General features: G+C 39.8%; 2 protein-coding genes across 2 annotated transcripts; one reads left to right on the top strand and one right to left on the bottom strand.

Annotated features, from left to right (window-relative positions):
- Positions 1-11219: 11219 nt before the first annotated feature.
- Positions 11220-12020, top strand: LOC125280914 (olfactory receptor 7A17-like; the record flags this gene model as incomplete). Its single annotated transcript, XM_048211652.2, has 1 exon — positions 11220-12020. A coding segment is annotated over one exon (801 nt), but the record flags the coding sequence as incomplete, so codon positions are not given.
- A 5962-nt stretch (positions 12021-17982) lies between these two features.
- LOC125283810 (olfactory receptor-like protein OLF4) lies at positions 17983-18915 on the bottom strand. The gene has a single exon (XM_048227238.1). It carries the CDS (start codon positions 18913-18915, stop codon positions 17983-17985), a length of 933 nt encoding a protein of 310 aa, XP_048083195.1.
- Between the last annotated feature and the right edge of the window lie 8349 nt (positions 18916-27264).

Raw genomic sequence — 27264 nt, 5'->3', positions numbered from 1 at the left:
ACATCCCCACCAACTGTGCATGGGGTTCCCTTCTCTCCACATCCTCACCAACACTTGTTGTTTCTTGTCTTTTTGATACCGACCGTTCCAAGAGGCATGAGGTGATATCTCATTGTGGTTCTGATTTGTGTTTCCCTAGTGATTAGTGATGTTGAGCATCTTTTCATGACCTGTTGGCCATCTGTATGTCTTCATTGTTAAAATGTTTATTCAGATCCTCTACCTGTTGTTTAATCAGATTGTTTGCTTGTTGCTATTGAGTTGCATGAGTTCTTTATGTATTTGGAATATTTCCCTTTATCAGATATGTGATTTACAAATATTCCCTGTAATTCAGGAGGTTGCCTTTTCATTTTGTCATGGTTTCCTTTACTGTGCAGAAGTTTTTGGTTTGAGATAGACCCTGTTTATTTTTGCTTTTGTTCCCTTGCTTTTGGTGTCAAATCCTAAGAATCATTGCCAAGACCAGTACTTATTCTTCTAGGAGTTTTATGGCTTTGGATCATACATTCGAATATTATAAATTTGAGTTAATTTTTGTCTATGTTATAAGATAGTGGTCCAGTTTCATTCTTTTGAATGTGACTCTCCAGTTTAAACAACACCATTTCTTGTAAGAGACTGTTCCATCTTTATCATACACTCTTGCCTTCTTTGTCGTAAATTAATTAACCACATATCTGGGGGGTTATTTCTGGGCTCTCTATTCCTTTCCATTGATCTGTGTGTTTTTTTATGCCAGTATCATTCTTTTTTGGTTACTGTACCTTTGTAATATAGTTTGAAATCAGGGCACATGATGCCTCCAGTTTTGCTATTCTTCCTCAAGATTATTTTATCTATCCGAGGTCTTCGTGATTCCATGAAAATTGTAGGAGTGTTCTATTTCTATAAAAAATGCTATTGGAACTTTGACAGAGATTTCACTGAATCCACAGATTTCTCTGGGTAGTATAGACATTTATTTAAGAGTTTTAATTCTTCAGGTACCTGGGTGGCTCAGTCAGTTAAGTGTCTGCCTTCAGCTCAGGTCATGATTGCAAGGTCCTTGATCAAGTCCTGCACTGGGGGGGGTCCCAGCTCAGCAGGGAGTCTGTTTCTCCCTCTGCACCTTCCCCCCCACTCATGCTCTTTCTCTTTCTCTCTCTCTCTCTTGCAAAAATAAAATCTTCTTTAAAAAGAATATTAATTTTTCTAATCAATGAGCATGGAATATTTTTCCATCTATGTTATCTTCAATTTCTCTCAGCAATGTCCTATCATTTTCAGTGTACAGGTGTTTTGGCTCCTTGCTTAAATTTATTCTTAGGTATTTACTTATTGGTGTCATTGTAAATGGGATTGCTTTCTTAATTTCTCTTTCTGATAGTTTCTTATTGGCATATAGAGTGGTGACCAATTTTTGTATATTGAAAACTTTCTATCCTGCTGAATTCATTGATTAGTTATATCAGATATTTTTTCTTTTAAAAAATTCATTGAAATACAATGAAATGCAATAAACAGATTTAAAATGCAAATTTTCTGGATTAAGTAATCATACAAAAATTAAGAGTACATACTGCATGAGTCCATTTACATATAATTCAAGAAAGTGCACACAAGCTTTAAAGCTTTGTTATATAATTGTAACAATGAAATCAACCTGAAACCTCTGTTTCTTTGTAATTAATTCACGTCTCTAAAAGCAAGGGAAACAAAAGCAAAAATAAACTATTGGGACTTGATCAAGATAAAAAGGTTCTGCATGGTAAAGGAAACAGTCAACAAAGCTAAAAGGCAAACTACGGAATGGGAGAAGGTATTTGCAAATGACATATCAGATAAAGGACTAGTATCCAAGATCTATAAAGAATTTATCAAACCCAACACTGAAAAAACAAATAATCCAGTCAAGAAATGGGCAGAAGACATGAACAGAAGTTTCTCCAAAGAAGACATATAAATGGCCAACAGACACATGAAAAAATGCTCAACATCACTAGTCATCAGGGAAATACAAATCAAAGCCACAATGAGATACCACCTTATACATTTCAGAATGGCTAAAATTAACAAGACAGGAAACAACAAATTTAGGCGAGGTAGTGGAGAAAGGGGAACCCTTTTCCCACACTGTTGGTGAGAATTCAAGTTGGTACAGCAACTCTGGAAAACAGTATGGAGGTTCCTCAGAAGGTTAAAAATAGAGCTACCCTATGACCCAGCATTGACAGTACTGGGTATTTACCCCAAAGATACAGATGTAGTGAAAAGAAGGGGCACCTGAACCCCAATGTTCATTGCAGCAATGTCCACAATAGCCAATCTGTGGAAAGACCTGAGACGTTCTTGACATATGAACAGATTAAGAAGATGTGGTCCATATATATACAATGGAATATTACTCAGCCATTAGAAAGGATGAATACCCACTAACTGCATTGACATGGATGGAACTGGAGGAGATTATGCTAAGTGAAATAAGTCAACAAGAGAAAGACAATTATATGGTTTCACTTATATGTGGAACATAAGGAATAGCACGGAGGACCACAGGGAATGGGAGGGAAACTGAATGGGAAGAAATCAGAGAGTAAGACAAACCATGAAAGACTCTGGACTCTGGGAAACAAACTGAAGGTTAAAGAGGGGAGGGGTGTGGGGAATGGGGTAGCCAGGTGATGGGTATTAAGGAGGGCACATGTTGTGATGAGCACTGGATGTTACATGCAAGTAATGAATTGTTGAACACTACATCAAAAACTAACGATGTACTATATGCTGGCTAACTGAACATAATAAAAAATAAAATAAAATAATTTAAAAAGAATGCAGATATTTAGACACGAAGACTTAAAGTAGAATGGGCAACCTTAATATTAGTAATGAACTACTTTTTTAATCTTAATGCATGAAGGGCTCAGAGTCAGAATTTATATTTTTTAAAAAAGAATTTATATTTAAATCTAAAGTCACAGGGCACCTGGGCTGGCTCAGTCAGCAGAGCAAGCAACACCTTTTTTTCTTTTTTTAAAGATTTTAAAGTAATCTCTGTACCCAACATGGACTCAAACTCACAATCCTGAGATCAAGAGCCATGCGCTCCACCCACTGAGACAGCCAGGTAGCCCCAGCATGCAACTCTTGCCCTCTGAGTCATGAGTTCAATCCCTACATTAGGCATAAAGATTACTTTAAAAATCAATACAAAGGGCACTTGTGTGACTCAGTCAGTTAAGGGTCTGACTCTTGATTTTTGGCTCAGGGCATGTTCTCAGGGTCCTCGATTTGAGCACCTTGTCAGGCTCCGTGCTCAGTGAGGAGTCTGCTTGAGGATTCTCTCTCCCTCTCCTTCTGCCCCTCCCCTCCCTCATGCAAGTGCCTTCTCTCTCACTTTCTCTCCAAAATAAATAAATAAATCTTTACTAAATAAATAAATTGTTAATAAGTAAATAATAAATAAATAAAGTAAATCACATTCATATTTTAGCAATGGGGAATTCACTTTTTCCACTCCATTTCAACAGAAGCTCCAAACTGACTTTACTATTTTTTTCTTCCAATTAAGGTTGGTTTTCAACATAAAATGCCCTTACCCAAGAGAAGAGAAATGAATTAATTGAGACATTAAATTCACTTTCCTCCAATTTTGTAGGATAAATGTCTACATAACATTCCTATTTCTGCTATGACAAATTACCACACTAGAGGCTTCACATCATTTGGGACGCCTGGGTGACTCAGTCAGTTAAGCATCTGCCTTTCTCTCAGGTCATGACCCCAGGGTCCTGGAATCGAGTCCCACATCAGGCTCCTTGCTCAGCGGGGAACCTGTTCTCACTCTGCCTGCCGTTCCCCCTACTTGTGCTCTCTCTCTCTCTTTCTGACAAATAAATAAAATCTTAAAAAAAAGAAAGAAACTAATTCATGCTCTTACTGTTTTGAAGGTCAGAAGGCTGAATTAAGTGTCAGCGGGCTAAAATCAAGATGTCTGCAGGGCCTGGTTCCTTCTGGATGTTCTAGGAAAGACTCTTTTCTTTCCTATTATGGTTTCTAGTGACAACAAGCATTCTTTGGCTCATTGTCTTTTCACCATGTTCAAAGCCAGTGACATGGCATCTTCAATCTCTCTCTGATCCAACTATTCTGCCTTCCTCTCTCACATTCAGAGGAACATGGTGATTACATTAATTCTACCTCCATAATCTTGGCCAACTTTAGTTTAAAATCAGCTGATTAGAGCCTTATTTCGTTTGCTACATTAACCTCCTTCTTCCTATAAAGAATAACATATTCAAACATTCCATGAATTAAAATTTGGACCAGTTAAGAAGGCTGATTCTGCCTATTAGAAAGTATTTTTCAAAAGTATTTTATTTGGTGCCACTCAAGAGTCCTAATATAAAAGAAACAAACACAGAATTTATTACAGCCTCTACAATGACTGGATACAATTCTCATTCCAAATTTTAGGCAAACACGATATTTTTTTTGTGAAGAAGGCCTATGACCCCTGCACCTTACTCTATCAAAGGGGCGCAGCCTTGATTTTCAAAGAGTGGTCCACAGACCACGACCTGCAGCATCGACCTCACTCAGGAGCTTGTTAGAAATGCTGAACTCCTGGGCCCACCAGCATCTTCAAAAGCAGAATCTACATTTGAGCTAGAATCCTAGGTGATTCACATGCACTTTGAAGTTGGAGAAGTGCTGGTCTAGAGTACATTTTCTCACACTCTCAATATGACCTTTGAGGCAGGGTCATTATCTGTGTTGGGAACTGTCCTGCTCAGTGGAGGTGTTTAGCAGCGTCCCTCAGACATTGCTAGATGTGCCCAGGGGAAGAGAACCACCTCTGCTTGGGACCACAGGCACAGAGTTTAAAAACTGGGAGCGTCCTGACAGAATTCAAGTCAATGTTTGAAGAAGCCAGGGGACCCTGGGTTCAGGGTCCAGGAATCCAAGACTGGATTCCTCAGTCTTAAACAGGAGAAAACATTCACTTCACCTGGCTTATCAGCCAGTCCCCTAGGAACAGAATTTCAATAGGAAAATTTTCCTTTCTGTCCACACTAGTGTCCCGCAGGGAGATCATGTGCCTACAGGTGGGAGGAACAGGAGGGAAATGATCCTAATGAGCAGACTGAACCAGCTGTAAATACTCCTCTGTTGCAGTCCTGCAGCTCAGGCAACCTTGGGCTGGACAAGACCTGGTCATCTCTTGTGCAGTCCTGAGTCTGGATGGGGCACTGGAGTCTGACCCATTCCTGCTCTCTTGTCTGGGGACAGAGCTTCGTCCTCCATCATCTACCAACCAGACAGGTATTTTGATGTCCATGTAGAGACCTTCCTCTCAGAGACCCCATCTAGATGAGTTTTACTGCCCAGTAGGGAACGCAGGAGAAGGTCAAGAGAATGAAAGAGAACAGCGTCTATCTGAGGTCACCTCAGGGCCAGCGCAGCCCAGCCCAGAGCTGAGAGTTTGTTGTGCCTGTATGCTGGCTTAATTAAGAAATGTATTGAATGATTCATTTATGTATTTATGATGGTAAAAATAGAAGTGAATTTTGAATTCAGAAATGCAAGGTTCAACATAACAACTAAATGGTAAAAATGGAAACCCAATTAGATAAGGAATGGGAAGCATAAAAGTAGAACATAAGACCAAGGATATTTGCAATTATCCAGAGTGGAAAAGTCAAGTATTAGCTGTGGAAGGATATACAGTGATGTGAAAACATGTCTTTTCATGTTTAAGATGGAACATATTAGACTACATTTCCGTACTGACGAGAAAAATCCGGACAAAAAAATTCTTGCAGGTATATCCTTGCAAGAGCAGTACGTGAAACATACATATCACAGTACCTCCTCTCTCTTCAGTATTCAAATGAAATGTTTTACACGTATTATGTGAAAAAGTCTGCTGATGAGCTTCCTTTATGATTACCTCGTTACCTGTGAGCCTGAACAGGGTCTGGCTTAGCTCACCACTCACTTTCTCCATTGAAAATTGTGGGTGTCCTTGGTGTTTGCATAGTGGGGTATGGTCAGTTTTATTCCTGTTTCTTATTATGTTCTTTCAGGGAAAGATTACTGTTTATTTTACCAATTTAGCTACTTGCCATTTCACTTTTTTATGTATGTGTAGATATATTTGTGCAGAATGTGTGAGAGTGTATAAATTCTGTGTGGTAAAGTCTGTGAGGTAGTCATAATATATTCCATACGCTGCTTTTTCTAGTTTTTTTTTTTTTGCTGAATAATTGATCTGTCACCTTGATATTATTCACTTATTCACTTGTGAATACCAGCTTTCCAAAAAATGAAAGTGCATGTCCTTCTGCATATTTATTGCTCACAAATCACCCTTTATACTTATTTTCAACTAGTGTTCACGTCTCTGTATTCTTTATTGTTCCTTGTGGCCTTTATTATTGGATCTATTTGTAAAATAAAATGCCATCACTTCGAAGGAATTTTTTGCTTTTGACCAAGAATCACCTTTACCTTCCATAAGCATACTTGTCCCATATCTCTTAATGTGACATGAAACTTTAGATATCGCTTTCTTTCCACCTTAAATGACTTTTTCAAATTCTTTATTCCCTAGGCCTTGACAATCTAATTTAGATTTGGATCCATGTCGATTTCATTAAATTCTTTTTTTAATGATTTTTTATTATATTATGTTAGTCACCATACAGTACATCCCTGGTTTCCGATGTAAAGTTAGATGATTCATTACTTGCGTATAACACCCAGTGCACCATGCAATACGTGCCCTCCTTACTACCCATCATCGGCCTATCCCATTCCCCCACCCCCCTCCCCTCTGAAGCCCTCAGTTTGTTTCTCATAGTCCATAGTCTCTCATGCTTCATTCCCCCTTCTGATTACCCCCCTTTCTTTATCCCTTTCTTCCCCTACTGATCATCCTGGTTCTTATGTTCCATAGATGAGAGAAATCATATGACAGTTGTCTCTCTCTGCTTGACTTATTTCACTTAGCATTATCTCCTTTAAAAGATTTTTGTTCAGAAGTTGGTTTTGGGTTCTCCTTCAATTTCATTTCAGACAGTTGCTTTGAACCACTCTGCTTCCCCTAAGTACAGTTTCACTGTTCTTCTATCTTTCAAAAGGCTCTGTCTCTTCTAAAACTATCCTGTGTTATATACACTTACAAATTCACATGCTTTCAATTCGGATCTATGAAAAGAAACCTATGCAAATCATAAGTAACCTTTATGTTCTGGCACAATCTTTCTTTCTAGATTTTCTCCCCCAGTCTTTCTGACTCGGGAATACCTTCTACACGTCCCCCAGTCAACCAGTGTAATGCTGATTCATGATTTCAACACTTACATGACATCTCATGGTGTGGCTGTGTCATTTACACTTCTGATGATCTATCATATCTTTTCCTTCTTAAATTATGATTATATCAATGCTACAAAATAGTTTTAAATAGGTAAAACTATGTTTCATAACCAAAGGTTATTAGGTCCCCAGGGACATTGAGTAATGTTAGAAGACTTTTTGGGTTGTCACACTGGGGAGGGGCGTGCGGAGGCCAGGGATGCTCTAACATCCTGTATGCATAGAACACAGCCCACCACAGAGAAGTCTCTGGCCCAGAATGTCTGTAGTGCACAGACTGAGAAACCCTGAGTTAGAGCATATCTGTGTTTATTTTTTATTTTATTTTTATTTTTTATTTTATTTTTTTAATTTATTTTATTTTATTTTTTATTTATTTATTTATTTTTATTTTATTTTTTATTTTATTTATTTATTTTTTTAAGTAATCTCTACACCCAAAATTGGGCTTGAATTTACAACCCCAAGCTCAAGAGTCCCATGCTCTACTGAATGAGCCAGTGAGATGTCCCCAAAACATCTATATTTTAATATTTTAACTCTCTTCAGATCCTCCCCAAGGCACTATAACACTACACAATTCTGACAACAAAATTAGAAAGATGGGTAGTAAGGAGGGCATGTATTGCATGGTGCACTGGGTGTTATACGCAACTAATGAATCATCGAACTTTGCATCAAAAACCAGGGATGTACTGTATGGTGACTAACATAATATAATAAAAAAATATTATTCTAAAAAGATAAAAATTAATCGGCAAAAAAAAAGTACACATTTGCTACTTGTTTAAAAATTTCAAACCCAATTAATGTGACAGCACTTTAATTGTTTTCTCAGGGTGTTGGGTGTGAAAGAAATTCTTGTAGCGTCTTTAAACTGTTAATAAGCTTGAGCAAAGATTCCTGTATTTCATCACCATGCACATTTGTATATTATTATTATATGTCCACATATTATATACCGATTTATCTATAATTATCAGCATTTCAAATAATTGTTATAAATCACAGTTTCTCTATTGACTTTTAGTGAGATATTTTTGGTCATAAAATAGTATTAAATTTTGTTTAGTTAAATCTATCTTCTTACTTCTGAGTTTTTTGCCTTAATTATAATGCTTTGCCTGTGGATTTCATGTGTAGGTTTCTGGATGTGCATCTAAAATGGGATGGCTACTCTTACGCTGAGGGTTTACTCCTTCTGATTTTTGTGAGGTGTGTGAGACAAGCAGCCACTGCACTTCCTTCCATGTAGAAAGCCTTTTGTCACAATTTCCATCAATAATCCATTTTCCAGCAAAACTGAATTGCAACTTTGCCATGTATTAAATCTACATATTTAATGAGCTCTAATTCCTGATTCATTCAACACATACCAAAAGAACATCTGGTACATTCCAGAAATTTCTAAGAACTTTACGTGTTGTACCTTTCTATTTCAAGGTCGTGGGGAATTTTAATATTCCTTCATATTGATTTTGTGGAATTACTGCTCCTGTAGATCCTGTTTCAGTTAATTCTCTACACTCCCCTTATTTTTGTTGAATAAAGTTACACTGAAACTGCTCCCCTTAACCTGGTTTTATCACCTCTCTCATTCTCTGTATTTCATAACGTCTCATTTTCTTTCATTTGTTTCTATATAAGTGCATATACATCCACACTCATAAAGAAAAACATGAACAGCACAAGTGAAGTCCTTGCTCCTTTGGTCCTTACATCACAGTAACAGACAAGAGTGCAGTGAGATAAATGTGAGCATGAGATACTGTCCTCAGATAAGTCACATGAAGTGTATTCAGAGTAAGAGGACAGATTGCCATGAGGTGTGTAGGATTGTCTAGAGTCTGTGAAGGCTTTTGCATTTTGGGAAAGGAACAAAACCATAGCAGTTGTGCTCATCGGACTTGTCAAGAATGTGACTAAAACCCATAGGGTGAGAATGACAAGTAAACACAAAACAGATGTCATGTAAGAAAAGTGATAAAGGGACTCACCTCATCCTCTATTGGACCAAATAAAAACCAACTGGTCAAATAAATATGGAATAGGCACAGGAAAAACAAGTCATCTATCTGGTAATAAAAGCACCCAGATTTTGTGAAGTGTTGGTTTATTCTTTTTACTCATTTTTCTCTTGTGATGTTCAATCTGTAAGGTGTTTCACACCATAAAGATGTTGCTACTTTGTGCTGTGAACAAATTTAATTTTGCTCTTTTATTATTTTTGCTGGGTATAAATGAGATGTAACCAGGACCTGAAGTCACTACCACCAAAGCAGCTTTCCTTCCTCGCAGTCTGTCAGGAAAACTGAGCTAATTAGATCATTTTACTCTTTATGTCCCTCTCATTTCTCCCTCTCCCTCTCCCCCTTCTTTATTGAACACAATTATTTATGTTTCTTTACACACAGGTCAGAAAGTGGACACTCCAAAATGTAGCCCCAAGATGATTTGTCCCTGGGAAGCTATGAATAGGAATTTTTGGGTCTTATTTCTACATTCCTAATGGAAAGGTAATTTGATGTGTATGCATTCATATCCTAAACACTGTGTTGGGGCAGGCATGGGGGAGATGAGAAGGACATAGAACAACAAACAACAGGAGGACATGATGTGCTGTGCTGTGAACGTGAGTGTGTGTGTGTGTGTGTGTGTGTGTGTGCGCGCGCGCGCACATGTGCATGGGCACCTTGATGAGTGAGAGCGGTCCTCAGAGCAGGAATACATGGGATCTTCTATTACAAGGTGACCATTATAATACACAGGCCAAACTTCATCAATAGATGATACTAAGGAAGGGTGTCAATGGACAAGATGTTATTGCAACCAGATCAAAAAGTGCAAGAGGTATGTAGTGTGGATGAGGAAGTCGCTGTGTCTTGAAATTTAAGCAGCTATGAGGCCACATGGTTCTCCAAAATTCACTGCGACCACCTCTCCTCACTCTCCCACTTGCCCATTCCCCTCAACACACTGGCTCCCTTCTGAGCCTTAATTTTCTGACAGAAACACTTTCTTAAAGCCCTTGCACTGACAGTTCCCTCTGCCGGGAAGACCTCCCATCTTCCACCCTTTTTTCCTTGAGGTCTCTATTCAAATGTCACCTTCTCAGCCAGTCTTGACTGAACACTCAACATAACACTCATCCACTTTCTCCTACAACCTGCTTCCATTTTCTTCATAGCATCTGTCACCATCTCACAATTATTTAATTTTTATATCTGCTTCTACCTATCACAATCATTGAATTGTAGAAACTTTTGCTTTTCAGCACCCTCTACTTTATGACTAGGAATTTCCAAGACATGGTCAACACTCTATATATTCCTCAAGTTCATGAAATGATTTCTTAATAAAACTGTACAATACCTGAACTTTCAGAAAAATCTGATGTTGGGATGGAAATTCATAACCAGAGAGGAAGTGGGGATCATCTCAAGGGGCCCAAATCCATTCAAAAATATTGCAATTAGTTTCTTATTTTTTATTATTATTATGTTATGTTAGTCACCATACAGTACATCAATAGTTTTTGATGCAGTGTTCCATGATTCATTGTTTGCCTTATATGTAATTGGTTTCCTGACTGGAAAATATAAATTGTTGCATTTCCACAATGTGAGCAGTGACTATGTGTGAAAATTAGTCATGTTATTTTCCCCTATAGTGGTAGTCACCTCCACCACATAGACCCAGGAAATGATACAAGAAATTCAGAGTTTCAGCTTCTGGGATTATCAGAGAAACCAGAACTGCAGCCCCTCATATTTGGGCTTTTCCTCTCCATGTACCTGAGCACTGTGTTTGGAAACCTGCTCCTCATCCTGGCCGTCAGCTCTGACTCCCACCTCCACACCCCCATGTACTTTTTCCTGGCCAACCTGTCCTTTGTAGACATCTGTTTCACCTCCACCACCCTCCCCAAGATGCTGCTGAACATCCAGACTCAGAGCAAAGTTATAACCTATGCAGGCTGCCTCAACCAGATGTCTTTTTTCATACCTTTTGCAGGATTAGATGCCTTTCTCCTGGCTGTGATGGCCTATGACCGCTTTGTGGCCATCTGTCACCCCCTGCACTACACGGTCATCATGAACCCCTGGCTCTGTGGACTGCTGGTTCTAGCGACCTGGATCATAAGTCTCTTGCACTCCTTGTTAGAAACTTTAGTGGTGTTGTGGCTGTCATTCTGTACAGAGGTGGAAATCCCCCACTTTTTCTGTGAACTCAATCAGATGATCCAACTCTCCTGCTCTGACACCTTTCTGAATAACATGGTGATGTATTTTGGAGCTTTGTTGCTGGGTGGTGGTGCCTTCATTGGGATTCTTTACTCTTATTCTAAGATTGTTTCCTCCATACGTAGAATATCATCAGCTCAGGGCAAGTATAAAGCATTTTCCACCTGTGCATCTCACCTCTCCGTTGTCTCCTTATTTTATTACACGATGCTCAGTGTGTACCTTAGCTCTGCTGCTCCCCAGAGCTCCCACGCAAGTGCTGTGGCCTCGGTGATGTACACGGTGGTCACGCCCATGCTGAACCACTTCATCTACAGCCTGAGGAACACAGACATAAAGAGGGCTCTGATGAGATTCTCTGGGATGGCAGCTCTGAAAGGGCCAATTGTCCTGGGACTAAAGAGGTGCCCATGATTTCAGAGCTCAAAGCGTGAGCTAAATATTGAGATTCCTTGTTGCAGATTGTTGAAGTGGAATATATCTCGTTTTTTTTTTTACTAGAATTTTTATTTTTTTATCTCACCCTATCTGTATAATTTATATAATTTACTTTATTAAGTTTTGTGATATCTCTGATATCCTAGAGATTTTCCCTTTGTCATTTTCCTACTTTCTCAATGTTATTCCTAACCTTGGATATGAAATATTTGGACATTCTCACTTATTTCATAAGATTACATGGATCTGCTATGAAAAATTTCTTTTCAAATAAAATATGTCAGAGTGAGTATTTTTTTCTTTTGATTTACTGAATACTATACCTATGGAAAATCTACTCTTAGCCACAACAGCTATTTACTTAAATTTTAAACAGAAAAATCTGAGACCACGTGCTTCCCTTTTGTGAACATCATTCCTTTGTATCTCATTACCTTCCCTGCTCTTCCTGAGAATGCAGACTTTGACGTACTGGTGGTTATAGCTGATCGTGGGATTTTTCTACACATTAGGATCCTTTCCTCTTACACAGCTTTTGTCTACCATGCTTACCATAGTCACTTGCAAAAAAACAAAACAAAACAAAAACAAAAAACAAAAAAGAAAATGATAATAATATCCACGTCTCCAAGTGGGATCTACACAGAAAGACAAATATGGGTAAAATAGAGTGACATAATATGGCCTTAGAATCAAACTTGTCTTTAAGGATGATTAAGCCAAATATTAAAGCATACATTTATTGTCATGCAAAATAAGTTCTTTTCTGTTTTCTGGTTGAAATTTTCCAGTACCACACACAAGCATGTTTCCTTCCACTTCTCTAAATGGAATATCTCCTACTCTTTGAAATTTTGCCATAACCACTGAAGGGTCAGTGAATGAACAATTTCAGTATCATCCATTATGCAATCATTCTCACAAGCACAGGGTGACTCACCAGCAAGCTTGGATTCTTGTCCAACTTTTCCATGTTGCCTCAAAGGGGCCTCAATGGACACATTTTTTTAATACAGTTACATGAGATAAACTTGAAGAACAGAATAATCATGAATGTTATCTTCAATTATTAAAAAAATGCCTACAATAAAAAGAATCAGATTATTAAAAATGCCTTCAGTTCTGCATAATTTGCTTGTTATATCAGCTGTTGCTGCATACAAAGCATCCTAAAATAAAATGGCTTAATGTAGCTTCATTATTATCAAAGAGGATTATAGGGAGGGAGTTGTTCTGATCTCTGCAGGGCTCCTCAAGAGTCCTTAGTAAGGTAAAAATCTCTACATTATGTTTCTAAGGCTGATCCAGGAGGTGTGTGGCTGTAGTGCTCTTCCATCTTGAACCAATTTATGTCATTTTACTCCTTTTATATATTTAGTCTAATCTAGTTTACAAAAAAAATGAGTTTATCAAATATGAATTGCCTTAATTTCACTATTTTATTTTATTTTATTTTATTTTATTTTATTTTATTTTATTTTAAAGATTTTATTTATTTGACAGAGATAGAGACAGCCAGCGAGAAAGGGAACACAAGCAGGGGGAGTGGGAGAGGAAGAAGCAGGCTCCCAGCGGAGGAGCCTGATGTGGGGCTCGATCCTGGATTGCCGGGATCACGCCCTGAGCCGAAGGCAGACGCCCAACCGCGGTGCCACCCAGGCGCCCCTAATTTCACTATTTTAATATCAACATGTGAGCCAGTGCTTTTTCACAGTTGAAAGAGAGATCTCAGGGTGCCTGGGTGGCTCAGCCATTAAACGTCTGCCTTTGGCTCAGGGCATGATCCCGGAGTCCTGGGATCAAGCCCCGCATTGGGCTTCTCTGCTGGGAGCCTGCTTCTTCCTCTCCCACTCCCCCTTCCTGTGTTCCCTCTCTCGCTGGTGCTCTCTCTCTGTCAAATAAATAAATAAAATCTTACAAAAAAAAGAAAAGAAAGAAAAGAGAAAGAGAAAAGAAAAGAGAAATTTCCCACCCCATTTGGTGTGACTCAGCTAACTGTGCTCCAGGTCTGACCCTGAGTCATGTACCGCTAGAATTTTTAATTTCTAATTATTTTATTGGAGCATTATTACTTGTGATAAACTGTACATATGTCAAGTGTGCAACTTCAGGAACTGAAGGAATCATCCAGCAATTGCACTACTGGGTGTTTACTCCAAAGATACAGACGTAGTGAAAAGAAGGGGCACATGCACCCCAATGTTCACAGCAGCAATGTCCACAATAGCCAAACCCTACAAGGAGCTGAGATGCCCTTCAACAGATGAATGGATAAAGAAGATGTGGTCCATATATACAGTGGAATATTACTCAGGCATCAGAAAGGATGAATACCCACTAATTGCATCGACATGGATAGAACTGGAGGGGATTATGCTAAGTGAAATAAGTCAAGCAGAGAAAGACAATTATCATATGGCTTCACTTATATGTGGAACATAAGGAATAGCATGGAAGACATTAGGAGAAGTAAGTGGAAAAGGAAGGGGGGGAATCAGAGGGGGAGATGAACCATGAGAGACTCTGGACTCTGGGAAACAAACTGAGGATCTCAGAGGGGAGGGGAGGGGAGTGGGGGACTGGGATAGGCTGGTGATGGGTACTAAGGAGGGCACATGTTGCATGGAGCACTGTGTGTTTTATGCAAACAATGAATCATGGAACACTACATCAAAAATTAATGATGTACTGTATGGTGACTAACATAATAAAATTTTTTAAAAAAAGAAAAATCATGGGTACATATTGCATGGTTCCACTTACATAGAACTCAAGAAGGTACAGAATAAGTACTAACTCCTTCATTATGCAATTGTTAGGATATAATCCCTCCAGGCTTCCTTTTTTCCTGAAGAAAGAAATTATTCTGTGGAATAATTAAATACAACTTCAAAGGATGTTGTGAGGAAAGATGAAATGTATGGAAATACTTTGTTGGGTCCTAAGAATGTTCAAGACTAAGGGTTGTGTGTATGTAAATGTATGTCATTTATGTACATATTTCTTTCAAACAAACACACTCATATGCATGCATGTACATGTACAAGACTCATAATTATAACATCATAACCTATCTACTATGTTGAAAGAAAGCTTGAGAGAAATTTGGAGGGTAAAGAAATGAAAAGAATGAATGTTTGCATTCACATGAAATACTAAGAATGGAGAAATTTAGACAAAAAAATTCAGAATAGAACACCTGGCCTTAATTTTAACAATGCATCGCTTCTCCTATCTTAAAGTACAGAGGCCTCAAAGACTGACCCGCTTTGACATTTATGCAAAGAGAACTTCCCTGTACCACCTAACGGGGCTGAATATCTCTAAGTGACTTTATTATTTTTTCTACTTAAGGTAGGGTTTCAACACAAAGTGCCCTTACCTAAGGATAAATGAATGGAGAGGCTTAAACTCAGTTTCTTAGATACCACCTTACACCAGTTAGAATGGCCAAATATAACAAGACAGGAAACAACAAGTGTTGGTGAAGTTGTGGAGAAAGGGGACTCCACTTACACTGGGAATGCAAGCTGGTACAGCCACTCTGGAAAACAGTATGGAGGTTCCTCAAAAAGTTAAAAATAAAGCTACCTATGACCCAGTGATTACACTCCTGGGTATTTACCCCAAAGATGCAGATGTAGTGAAGAGAAGGGCTGTATGCACCCCAATGTTCATAGCAGCAATATCCACAATAGCTAAATTGTGGAAGGAGCAGATGATTGGATTCAACAGATGACTGGATTAAGAAGATGTGGTTCAAATGGAAGTGGTCCAACAGATGACTGGATTAAGAAGATGTGGTCCAAATATACAATGGAATATTACTTGGCCATTAGAAAGAACGATTACCCAACATTTGCAGCAACTGGATTCAACAGATGACTGAATTAAGAAGATGTGGTCCAAAAAAAAGATGTGGTCCAACAGATGACTGGATTAAGAAGATGTGGTCCATATATACAATGGACTATTACTCAGCCATTAGAAAGAACGATTACCCAACATTTGCAGCAACATGGACGGGACTGGAGGAGATTATGCTAAGTGAAATAAGTCAAACAGAGAAAGACAATTATCATATGGTTTCACTCATTTATGGAACATAAGAAATAGCAGGGAGATCGGTCAGACTGGGAAGGGAAGAATGAAGGAGGGGAATGAACCACAAGAGACTATGGACTCTGGGAAACAAACTGAGAGCTTCGGAGGGGAGGGAGGTGGGGGATAGGCTAGCCTGGTGATGGGTATTAAGGAGGGCACATATTGCATGGAGCACTGAGTATTATACCCAAGAAATGAATCATGGAACACTACATCAAAAACTGAGGATGTATTGTATGGTGATTAACATAACATAATGAAAAATCAAAATTAAAAAAAATAAAAAATAAACCCAGAAAAAAAATTTAAAAAATATATCCTAAATATATAAAGAACTTAAACAAGTCAACACCAAAAAATTAATAATTCAATTTAAAAGGGGCCAGAAAATATGAACAGACATTTCCTCAAAGAAGACATACAGATGGTCAACAGACACATGAAAAGATGCTCAACAAGATTCATCAGGGAAAAGAAAATGAAAGTCACAATGAGATATCACCTCACATCTGTCAGAATGGTTACAAATAACCACACAGGAAACAACAGTTGTTGGCGAGATATGGACAACGTCTTGCATTGTTGATGGGAATGCAACCTGGCAGAGCCACTGAGAAAACAGTGTGGAGGTTCCTCAAAAATTAAAAAGTAGAACTACCCTGTGATCCAGTAATCACACTACTAGGTATTTACCCAAAGAGGATGCATCCTCACACTTGCAGTTGTCTCAGACTCTACGAACATACCAGGTCAATCTATTTATTCAAATTTGTCTTTCTATGTAGACTCCACTGGAGATATACATTTGCTAATAAACGTTTGCCAGTGGCTGTGGTAGGCATTCTGGACTCCTAGATGAATGATAGAATAAAACAAGGAGACTAGTTATGAAGCACGGGAGCATGTTGACAGACAAAGTGCCTGACATGAAGCTTTTGATTTCTGAGGCATCCATTTCAAGGACAAACATATTGAATAAACATATTGGCAGGTGTGGGACACTATTTCCAGATAATCACTCAGGCTGCCTCCAGGCATGAAGCACCTCTTCAGAAAGCCCTGGGTAACCTGGATAATGACACATGTGTGACCCTGCTTTCCCCTTCGGTTCCGGAATATAGCTCATATATTTTAAACTGGTCAATAAAGAGTGAACCTAGGAACCCGTAGCTACTCTTCTCATGAACCCCAATAAAAGCAGGACCCCCAGTTCTGGGCTTTTTTTCACTCACTCTAAGTCTCTGCCCCCCTCCAGACCTTTCTGCCTCTGACCTCCAGGATCTGTGAGGAATAAACCTGGTTTTGTTAGAGTTCTTTGACGGTGTTGCTGAGGCCTGTCTTGCAGTCACAGTGAGAACCCAAGGGCTGGTGCAGCCACAGCAGAGGCTCTGGTCAGGGAAGCATCTGTGGGAATGTCCACAAGCACAGGGGCGCAGGGGGTGCCGGGGCTTTCCTAGCCTGCACATCCCTGTCAGAAGCCTGAGACTTAAAGGGAACAGTGTTAGAGTCCACATTCTCAGGAAGATAAGTGAAGGTAGTGATGTAAAATGATTGACAGACTCGGGGCACCTGGGTGGCTCAGTTGGTTAAGCATCAGACTCTTGATTTCAGATCTGGTCAGGATCTCAGGGCTCTGGAATCAAGTCACACCTCAGGCTACACACTCAGCAGGAAGTCTGCTTGAGGATTCTCTCCCCACTCATGCTCTCTCAGAAAAATAAATAGAAGGAGCAGGTGCTACTTCCACAACCTGATCTAAAAATAGCAGTTCCTGGCTCTGAGGCTGTGACCCCAACAATTGCAGGCACTTCTTCCTGCCCACAATGATTGGCCCTCAGACCACTGGAACCCAAAAGATTATTTTCAGAGCCTCCTTTATGTCTCTGTTCCTCAGGCTGTAGATGAAGGGGTTCAGCATGGGCGTGACCACCGTGTACATCACCGAGGCCACAGCACTTGCGTGAGAGCTCTGGGGAGCAGCAGAGCTAAGGTACACTCCTAGGGCCGTACAATAAAATAAGGAGACAACTGAGAGGTGAGATGCACAGGTGGAAAATGCTTTATACTTGCCCTGATCTGATGAAATTCTAAGTATGGAGGAAACAATCTTAGAGTAAGAGTAAATGATGCCAGCTAGGGGAAAACCAGCCAGCAGGACAGCTGCAAAATGCATCAACATGTCATTAAGAAAGGCATCTGAACAGGCAAGTTGGACCACCTGATTGATTTCACAGAAAAAGTGGGAGATTTGCACCTCTCTACAGAAGGACAGCTGCAACACCATTAAGCTTTGTAATAAAGAATTCAGGGTACTCATCCCCCAGGACACCAGAACCAACAGGACACAGTAGGTTGGATTCATGATGACCATGTAGTGCAGGGGGTGACAGATAGCCACAAAGCGGTCATAGGCCATCACAGCCAGAAGAAAGTCATCTAATCCAGCAAATAGTAAGAAAAAGAATATCTGAGTGATGCAGCCATCATAGGTTATGACTTTGCTCTGAGTCTGGATGTTCCACAGAATCTTGGGGATGGTGGTGGAGGTGAAACAGATGTCTACAAAGGACAGCTTGGCCAGGAAGAAGTACATGGGGGTGTGGAGGTGGGAGTCTGAGCTGACGGCCAGGATGATGAGCAGGTTTGCAACCACAGCGATCAGGTACATGGAGAGGAAAACCCCAAATGTGAGGGGCTGCAGTTCTGGGTCCTCTGATAATCCCAGGAGGTGAAACTCTGAAATTTGTGTATCATTTCCTGGTTCCATGTGGTGGAGGTGACTAGCAAGAAACAAAAAATAACATGACTTATTTTCTCAATAATGAACATTACAAATATCATTGAAGCTCTACAATCTCTGTTTTGCAATCACAAAGTCAATATCCCTCGTTTTTGTATGGAACTTGTCCCCTCTCCATACTCCTCATGCCAGCTCTGAATGAGAATGGGCATCCCACACTTGGCCTTTTGCCCAAGTACTCGTGTATTCTATACTTTTAATGAGAAATTTTGTCACACATTTGAGGAATAAACTTGAATACTGACTGACCTCCAGGCAGAGTATAGGTGTCAGGAAACAAGTGTCTGCATAGTTCACTAATGGAGAAGATAAGCAGATAAAAGATCAGAGAGAATATCACAAGGTGATAGGTGCTCTGAAGAAAAAGCTGGTAAAAAGGAGAGTGGATGAGGTGTTATTTTTTTACTGGTTGCTTAGGTAGGCCAGCACACATTTATACAGAGGCCTCCAGGAGGAGATAGCAGGAGACACAAAGTTATCCAGGGAAGTGTGTGCCCATCAGAGGGAACAACCAGTGCAAAGACACTGAGAAAAGACTTGTTTTTTTTAATTAAATTTTAAAATTTGCGTGTGGTCCCTGGTAGACTGAGAGTGCCCTGGGTATTTATACATTCTCCTGTCCTTTAGCCCCAGAAATAGTTTGGATGGGAACAGTAGGAATAAATACATATTGCATGAAGGAAGGAGAGAATCTGCTCACAGAAGTTGCCAGTGATAAGAAAGAGAACAGAAGCAGGGAGCTACTAGCACAAGAATGGAGGATGTGAGAGAGGAATGTTTTCCATATTCTGAGATTAGGACCATTTGTGGGTCTGACTGGTTTGTAAGAATAAAATAATGAATCATGGAACACTACATCAAAAACTAAGAATATACTGTATGGTAACTAACATAAAATCATAAAAAATTATTATTAAAAAAATCCTATTTAAAGAAAAATTCAAATCAGTGAAAAAAAAGAGAGAGAGAGGGAGAGAATAAATAAGCCACAATAGAAAATATCAGAGTGCATTGTATACAGTCGGGGGCATACCAACCATTTTGTGCTTTTCCTCCTTGAGCTGTATGCGTACTAGAGGGTCCATGAGCAAGTGCTTATTTCTGTGTTTGCCTGTGTACACATGCTTGATCAAATGTAAAAGGTATGTTTTCCTCTGGGGTATAGTCAAAAGTTTCTTATCCATGGCACTGAATGCAATAATAGTTTTTTTTTTTTTTAAGATTTTGTTTATTCGTTAGAGAGAGAGATCACAGAGGGAGAGGGAGAGGGAGAAGACTCCCCACTGAGGAGGGAGCCCAATGCAGGACTTGATCCCAGGACTCTGGGATCATGACCTGAGTGTAAGGCAGATGCTTAACCAACTGATCCACCCAGGCGCCCAAATGCAAGAAAAGATTTAACAGAAGGTCACTACCTGCTGATGAGGGAAAAGCAATATGAACAAATAGCCTATTGGAAAAGCCAGGTTGAAGAGACAGCGGGAAGACCCTGTGGGTGCTAGGGTTCCTCCAGATTAAGGGACCACTAACTGACTATAGGTTTACTACCCCGTTCACTAAATTACAGTATCCACATCAGGCCCTTCATCTGGTTTTTATTCCATATTTATTCCTATGTATTTGACCACCCTAGTCCTCATATGGCTGAGTAATAGATGATTCTTCCCCTTCTCTCATGATTCTTGATGGCATCTTTTCTCTGAAATTCCTCCAATTTGGGTTTTGATCTCTTTTTTAAACAAGATTTATTTATTTTTAGAGAAAGAGAGAGCAAGTGAGAATGAACAGGAGGGGCAGAGGGTAAAGTTGAGAGAATCTCATATCAGACAAATCAGATTTTAAATCAAAGACTGTAGTAAGAGATGTAGAGAGACACTATATCATACTTAAAGGGTCTATTCAACAAGAAGATCTAACAATTGTAGATATTTGTGCCCCCAATGTGGGAGCAGCCAATTATATAAAGCAATTAATAACCAAAGTAAAGAAACACACAGCAAATAATACATTAATAGTAGGGGACTTCAAAACCCTACTCACAGTAATGGACAGATCATCTAAGCAGAACATCAACAAAGAAATGGGGCTTTGAATGACACACAGGGCAAAATGGACTTCACAGATATATACAGAACATTCCATCCTAAGTCAACAGACTACTCATTCTTCTTGAGTGCACATGGAAATTTCTCCAAATTAGATCACATACTGGGTCACAAATCAGGTCTCAACTGATACCAAAATATTGAGATTATTCCCAGCATAGTGTCAGACCACAATGCTTTGAAACTGGAACTCAATCACAAGAGGAAATTTGTTTTTGTTTTCTTTTGTTTTTATAATTTTTATTTTTTTTATATTAGTCACCATACAGTACATCCCCAGTTTTTGATGCAATGTCCCATGTTTCATTATTTGTGTATAACACCCAGTGCACCATGCAATATGTGCCCTCCTTAATTACCCATCACCAGCCTATCCCAATCCCCCACCCTCCTCCCCTCTGAGAAGAGGAAATTTGGAAGGAACTCAAACACTTGGAGGTTAAAGAGCATCCTACTAAAGAATAAATGGGTATTAAGGAGGCACATGTTGTCATGAGCAGTGGGTGTCACATGCAACTAATGAATCATTGGACACTACAACAAAAACTAATGATGTACTATATGTTGGCTAAATGAACATAATAAAAAAAGAATGAATGTGTCAACCAGGAAATTAAAGAAAGATTTTAAAAAATTCATAGAAACTAATGAGAATGAAAACACAACTGTTTAAAACCTTTGGGATACAGCAAAGCTGGCCCTGAGAGGGAAGTACATTACAATACATGTCTATCTCAAAAAATTAGAAAAATCTCCAATACACAAGCTAACTGTACACCTAAAGGAGCTGGAGAGGGGGAAACAGCAAATAAAGCCTAAACCAAGCAGGAGAAGAGAAATAATAAAGATAAGAGCAGAAATCAATGAAATAGAAACCAGAAGAGCAGTAGAACAGACCAATGAAACTAGAAGACTGATTCTTTGAAAGAATTAATAAGATTGATAAACCACGAAGGAGGGAGGCAAGATGGAGGAAGAGTAGGGGACCTCATTTCATCTGGTACCTTGAATTTAGGTGGATATCTATCAAACCATTCTGAATACCCACAAATTCAGCCTGAGATTTAAGAAAATATATCTGGAATGCTATGAGCAGAAAATGACTTCTTTTTACAAGGTAGGAGGTGTGGAGACCTGAATCTGCAGGGAGATATCAGAAGATAAATGGAGGGTGAGGAAGCCTCCATAAGCTGGCTACTGGAAAGTGACATAAGATCAGAGGGCAAAATCTGAACCCTTATAAATCTACTCCAGTGAAAGACATGGCTTTCTGAAAGGGGCTCAGGGGATGAAAAGAGCAGAATTCTAGGTGGGTCATTGTGGTCTCAGGATCCCAGGAGACACAGAAAGAAGAGATGCCTGAAACCATACAGCACCCAAGCAATGGAGCCAGGACACTGGTTATGGTCAGCAAGCCCACAAGGTACTCTCAGCTCTGGTCACCATAAACCAGGAGTCAGGCTGGTAGGGAGACCACTCTTTGCCTGAGCACCCTGAAAAGGACTAAAATGTGTGGGCCATTTACCATCCCCCTGGGAGGGATGAAACAACTGGGCCAATGATTGGGCAACAGCTATCAGGGCAGTGGTGGCCCTGCAAAGGACAGTAGGGTAGCACCCAGCAGTGACCTGGGAACAACAGAACAAGATGTAGGTGCAAGCCCACAACCACTCAGTCACAAAGACACAGAGTAGAGTGATGCTCATGGGCCCCAGGGGATTGCAGTGGGCATGAACTGTGGGAGTCTATAGAGTTGGGTGCACTCAGAAGCAGAGACAGTTTGACCCAGAGGGTTTATTGAAGAGGGAGGTCTGCAATCCAATAACCCTCAGTCTTTCCTATAGTTAAAAATCCAGGTTTGGATCTTTCTAACAAATACAGAATATGCTCCAATGTACCCCATCTTAAAAATATTTTTTAAATGCCCTCATGGCTCTGCACCCACCTTCATACCTAGTAGTCAGTCTATTTTCATAATCCCCTTTACTGCAAATCCCCATGGAACTGTACACATTTTCCTAAAGAGAATGCCCCCCATTCCTACTTTAGTCTCATTCTATTCCCACCACTTAATTATCTACAGTAATCCTTATTGCCAAGTTCATAGACATTTCTTTTTTTAATATATGAAATAAATTCACACTAAATTAATGAGTTCACCACACCAACAAACATAATGATCACTTGGCTCCAGGCTAGGCTGGATAGGCGGTCAGGTGACCTCAAGTAAAATCTTTCTGCTCTCATTCTCTCTGAACCTTTCCTGAAATACCTGCTGAGCTCTGAGACTCACCAGGATGGGGTCTCTGAGAGGAAGTTCTCAATGAGGATGTCTGAATTCCCCCTCGGATTGGTGATGATGGAGACTGAAGCTCTGTTTCCAAACAGGACAGCAGGAAGGACTGAATCATGAGTCCCCCAGCCAGACTTTGGAACCCAAATGCAAAAACCATGTCTTCTCCAGGTCAAGGTTGAACATGCCCAGTGGCTGTAGCAGATGAGATATTTACAGCTCCTTATGTTTGCTGTTTCTGTTCCCTAACCCTGCTCATTAAACACTCCCATTATTACTCCAACCCCTGAGCACATCTCCCCATGGGAACTTATCTGGGCAGAATGGAGTTTTTTCCTGTAGATTCTCTGTTCCCAAGAGACCAGGTTAGAATTTAGGTGCATCCAATGTTTATTACTCCTCTCTGAACTTGCCTGGCTTCCAGAGCTCTAACACTGAAACTTCCACAGCCCTGAGTGAAAGTTATTTTCCAAATTGAAGACTGAGGAACCTGTCTTGACCATGTCCCTTGGGTCTCCAAAACATTGACTTATGGTGGGCACACAACTCCTGATAGCTCTAGAAAATTGCTCTTCCTTCTTCAACAAGCAAAAGTGTGTTCCTTTGCTATAAAACCATGGGTACAATAATCCTTGGATTCATAATTCTTCTGAGAAATCAATAGGAGTTTAGTGTTTCTAATACAGGTTTAAAGTTGACATTTAGCCCTTCACTTTTAAAACATTTGGTGTTATAAGAGATCTATTTAGGGGCGCCTGGGTAGCGCAGTCATTAGGCGTCTGCCTTCAGCTCAGGGTGTGATCCCGGCATTATGGGATCGAGCCCCACACCAGGCTCCTCCGCTATGAGCCTGCTTCTTCCTCTCCCACTCCCCCTGCTTATGTTCCCTCTCTCGCTGGCTGTCTCTATCTCTGTCAAGTGAATAAATAAATAAATAAATAAATAAATAAATAAATAAATAAATCTTTAAAGAAAATAAGAGATCTATTTAGACCTTTTAATGCACCATGGGCTGATCTCAGAATCTTATATGGTTTGTCTCATTTATTTTTGCAAAAGCCATTCTATGAGGACCATAAAATGATAAGCCTCATTCTACATCTGTAGAAATGTGACTTGGAAGGGTTGAGTGATCAACCCAGAATTATGAACTGGGTCATTATGAGTTGATGTGCTTTGACTGGAATGCAACAAGATAGGACAGTGGTTCTCAACCAGGGATGATTTTGCCTCCAGAGGACACCTGAAAATATCTGGAGAAATTTTTGACTTCGTAGCTTGGGAAGTGCTACTACTACTATGGCATGTCTAGGGTGGCCCAGAGAGTCTGCATCTGTAACTTGATCCCAGTCATTGATGTTGTCTGTCTTGGTCTGTAGACACTTTTGTACGTTAAGGCTGTGGTCCAGTGTCAGAGTCAGATGTGATCTTCTTCTCTCAGAATCCCCTCACCCTCCTCTGATCTGACCTTAGGCAGCCAAACAAGTTTATAGGTGTCACTTTTCCCTCATGACAGGAAATGAACCTTCTAAGCCTTTGTTCCCTTATCTATAAACTGGACAAATTCCATGTAAGGATTCTGTCTGAGAACTTAGTAATACTTTAGAGCTCACAGGAAATTCCCTGGCACAGAGCAGGTGTTCCATCCACAGGGACCTCTGTGACCATCTAAGTTCCACATTTCCTAAGCTCAGGATGATACCAAAAAAGGCTTCCTCTAGGACAGGAAGTGAGTCCAGGATTCCTCTGCCTCTGGGACAGTTTTCTGGGTGAGTTGGGAATGAAGTGTGTGTCACTGGCAGCATCCTGCACAGGTGAGGAAATCAGGCGCTCACTCACACACTCACATTCATCCACAGGAGAAGTCCCTGGACAAGAAGATCTCTGTGGCACTGTGTGTGCTGCGCTGGGATGAACGGTATATGGGTAAAGTGTAATTGTTCCTCTTACTCTCTTCAGTGTGTTCAATGCTGGCTGTATTTTGCTCCGATTTTAGGCTTGAGTTTCTTCATCGGACCCTTGTACTTCCACAAAAGTACTCTCAACCATGAGATGTCAAAAGAGGTGCCCTTTGGGAAAAGATGTCAGAAAAATCCTATTTCATCATTTTGATGATGTATTTTTTTTTTCATTAGGAAAATACATGTTTTCCTAGATGCTCCACTAAGAGATTTCAGCTCACATACATTTGGGCATATTTGTGTCATGTGGTATGTTAGGCAGAATGATGGCCTTCCAAAATGTCCTCATCCCAATCCTCATAACCTGTGAAAATATTAGGTTACAAGAGAAAGGGAATTAAAGCTATCAAAGGAATTAAGATTGCTAATCACCCAACCTTAAAATAGAGGTTATCTGGGGTTACCTGGATAAAGTCAGTGGAATCACAAAGATCTGTGGATGGAAAAAGAGGCAGCAATAACAGTCTGATTGATGAGACATGAGAAAGACTCAGCCAGCCACTGCTGGCATTGAAGATGGAGGGTGGGACCATGTGGCAAGGGATGGGGGTGGCCTCCAGAAGTTGGAGAAGGCAAGAAAGTGGGTTACCTCTTAGAGTCTCTAGAAAGAAATGTAGTCCTGCAGACAAGTTGATTTTTATCCCAGGGAGACCCATTTTGGACTTCTGATCTCCAGAATGATAAAGTAATACCTTTATGCTCTTTTAAGACACTAAGTCTGGGATCACTGGTTAGCACAATAACGGGAACCCAAGGCACGTGATCACCCCTATATTGATGTTTTAATCTGAATATATGGCCACACTTATGAAATTAGTGTCCTGCCCCTAGGAAAGGCCACCTAGTCTCTGTTCATGATTTTAAAAAGTGTAATAAACTTCTGTTTATCAAAGCATTGTGTTTCTTTTTTTATGTTATGTTAGTCACCATACAGTACCTCATTAGTTTTTGATGTAGTGTTCCATGATCCATTGTTTGTGTTTCTTCCTGTTTCAGTTTCTGTAGTTTAAATGTTTGCAGGAATGCATCCATTTCTTCAAGATTGCCTAATTTGTTGGCATGTAATAGCTCATAATATTCTCTTACAATTGTTTGTATTTCTTCAGTGTTGGTTGTGATGTCTCCTCTTACACTCATTATTTATTTCTTTGGATTCTTTCTCTTCCCTTTTTGAAAAGTCTGGCCAGGGGTTTATTGACTTACTAATTCTTTCAATGAACCAACTCCTAGTTTTGTTCATATGAACAGACCCATGAGCAGCAAAGAAACTGAAGCAGTAATCCAAAATCTCCCAGCAAACAAGAGTCCAGGGCCAGATGGCCTGCCAGGGGAATTCAACCAAACATTTAAAGAAGAAATAGTAACTATTCTTATGAAACTGCTTCAAAAATGGAATAGAAGGAAAATTTCCAAACTCATTGTATGAAGCCAGGATTATGTTGATCTCAAAAATAGACAAAGACCCCACCAAAAAGAAGAGTAACTGACAAATATCTGTGAACATAGATGCAAAAATTCTAACCAAGACACTAACTAATAGGATACAATAGTATATTACAAGGATTATCCATCACAACTGGGTAGGATTTATTCCTGGGATGCAAGGGTAGTTCAACATTCACAAATCAAACAATATGATAGAGCACATTAATAAAAGAAAAGACAAGAACCATATGATCCTCTCAATTGATGCAGGAAAAAAAATTTGACAAAATACAACATCTGTTCCTGATTAAAACTCTTCAAAGTATAGGGATAGAGGGACATACCTCAATATCATAATATCCATATATGACAAACCCACAGTGGCTATTACCCTCAACAGGGAAAAACTAAAAGCTTTTCCCCTAAGGTCAGGAACACAACAGAGATGTCCACTCTAAACACTCTTGTTCAGCATAGTACTAGAAATCCTAACCTCAGCAGTCAGACAACAGAAAGAAATAAAAGGCATTCA

Source organism: Ursus arctos, unplaced genomic scaffold (genome assembly GCF_023065955.2).
Source record: "Ursus arctos isolate Adak ecotype North America unplaced genomic scaffold, UrsArc2.0 scaffold_14, whole genome shotgun sequence".
NCBI lineage: Eukaryota > Metazoa > Chordata > Mammalia > Carnivora > Ursidae > Ursus > Ursus arctos.
This window is presented reverse-complemented; position numbering and strand designations above follow the sequence as displayed.

Excerpts from the sequence above, each read along its gene's own strand:
- LOC125283810 (XM_048227238.1), bottom strand. The coding sequence starts at position 18,915 with ATGGAACCAGGAAATGATACACAAATTTCAGAGTTTCACCTCCTGGGA.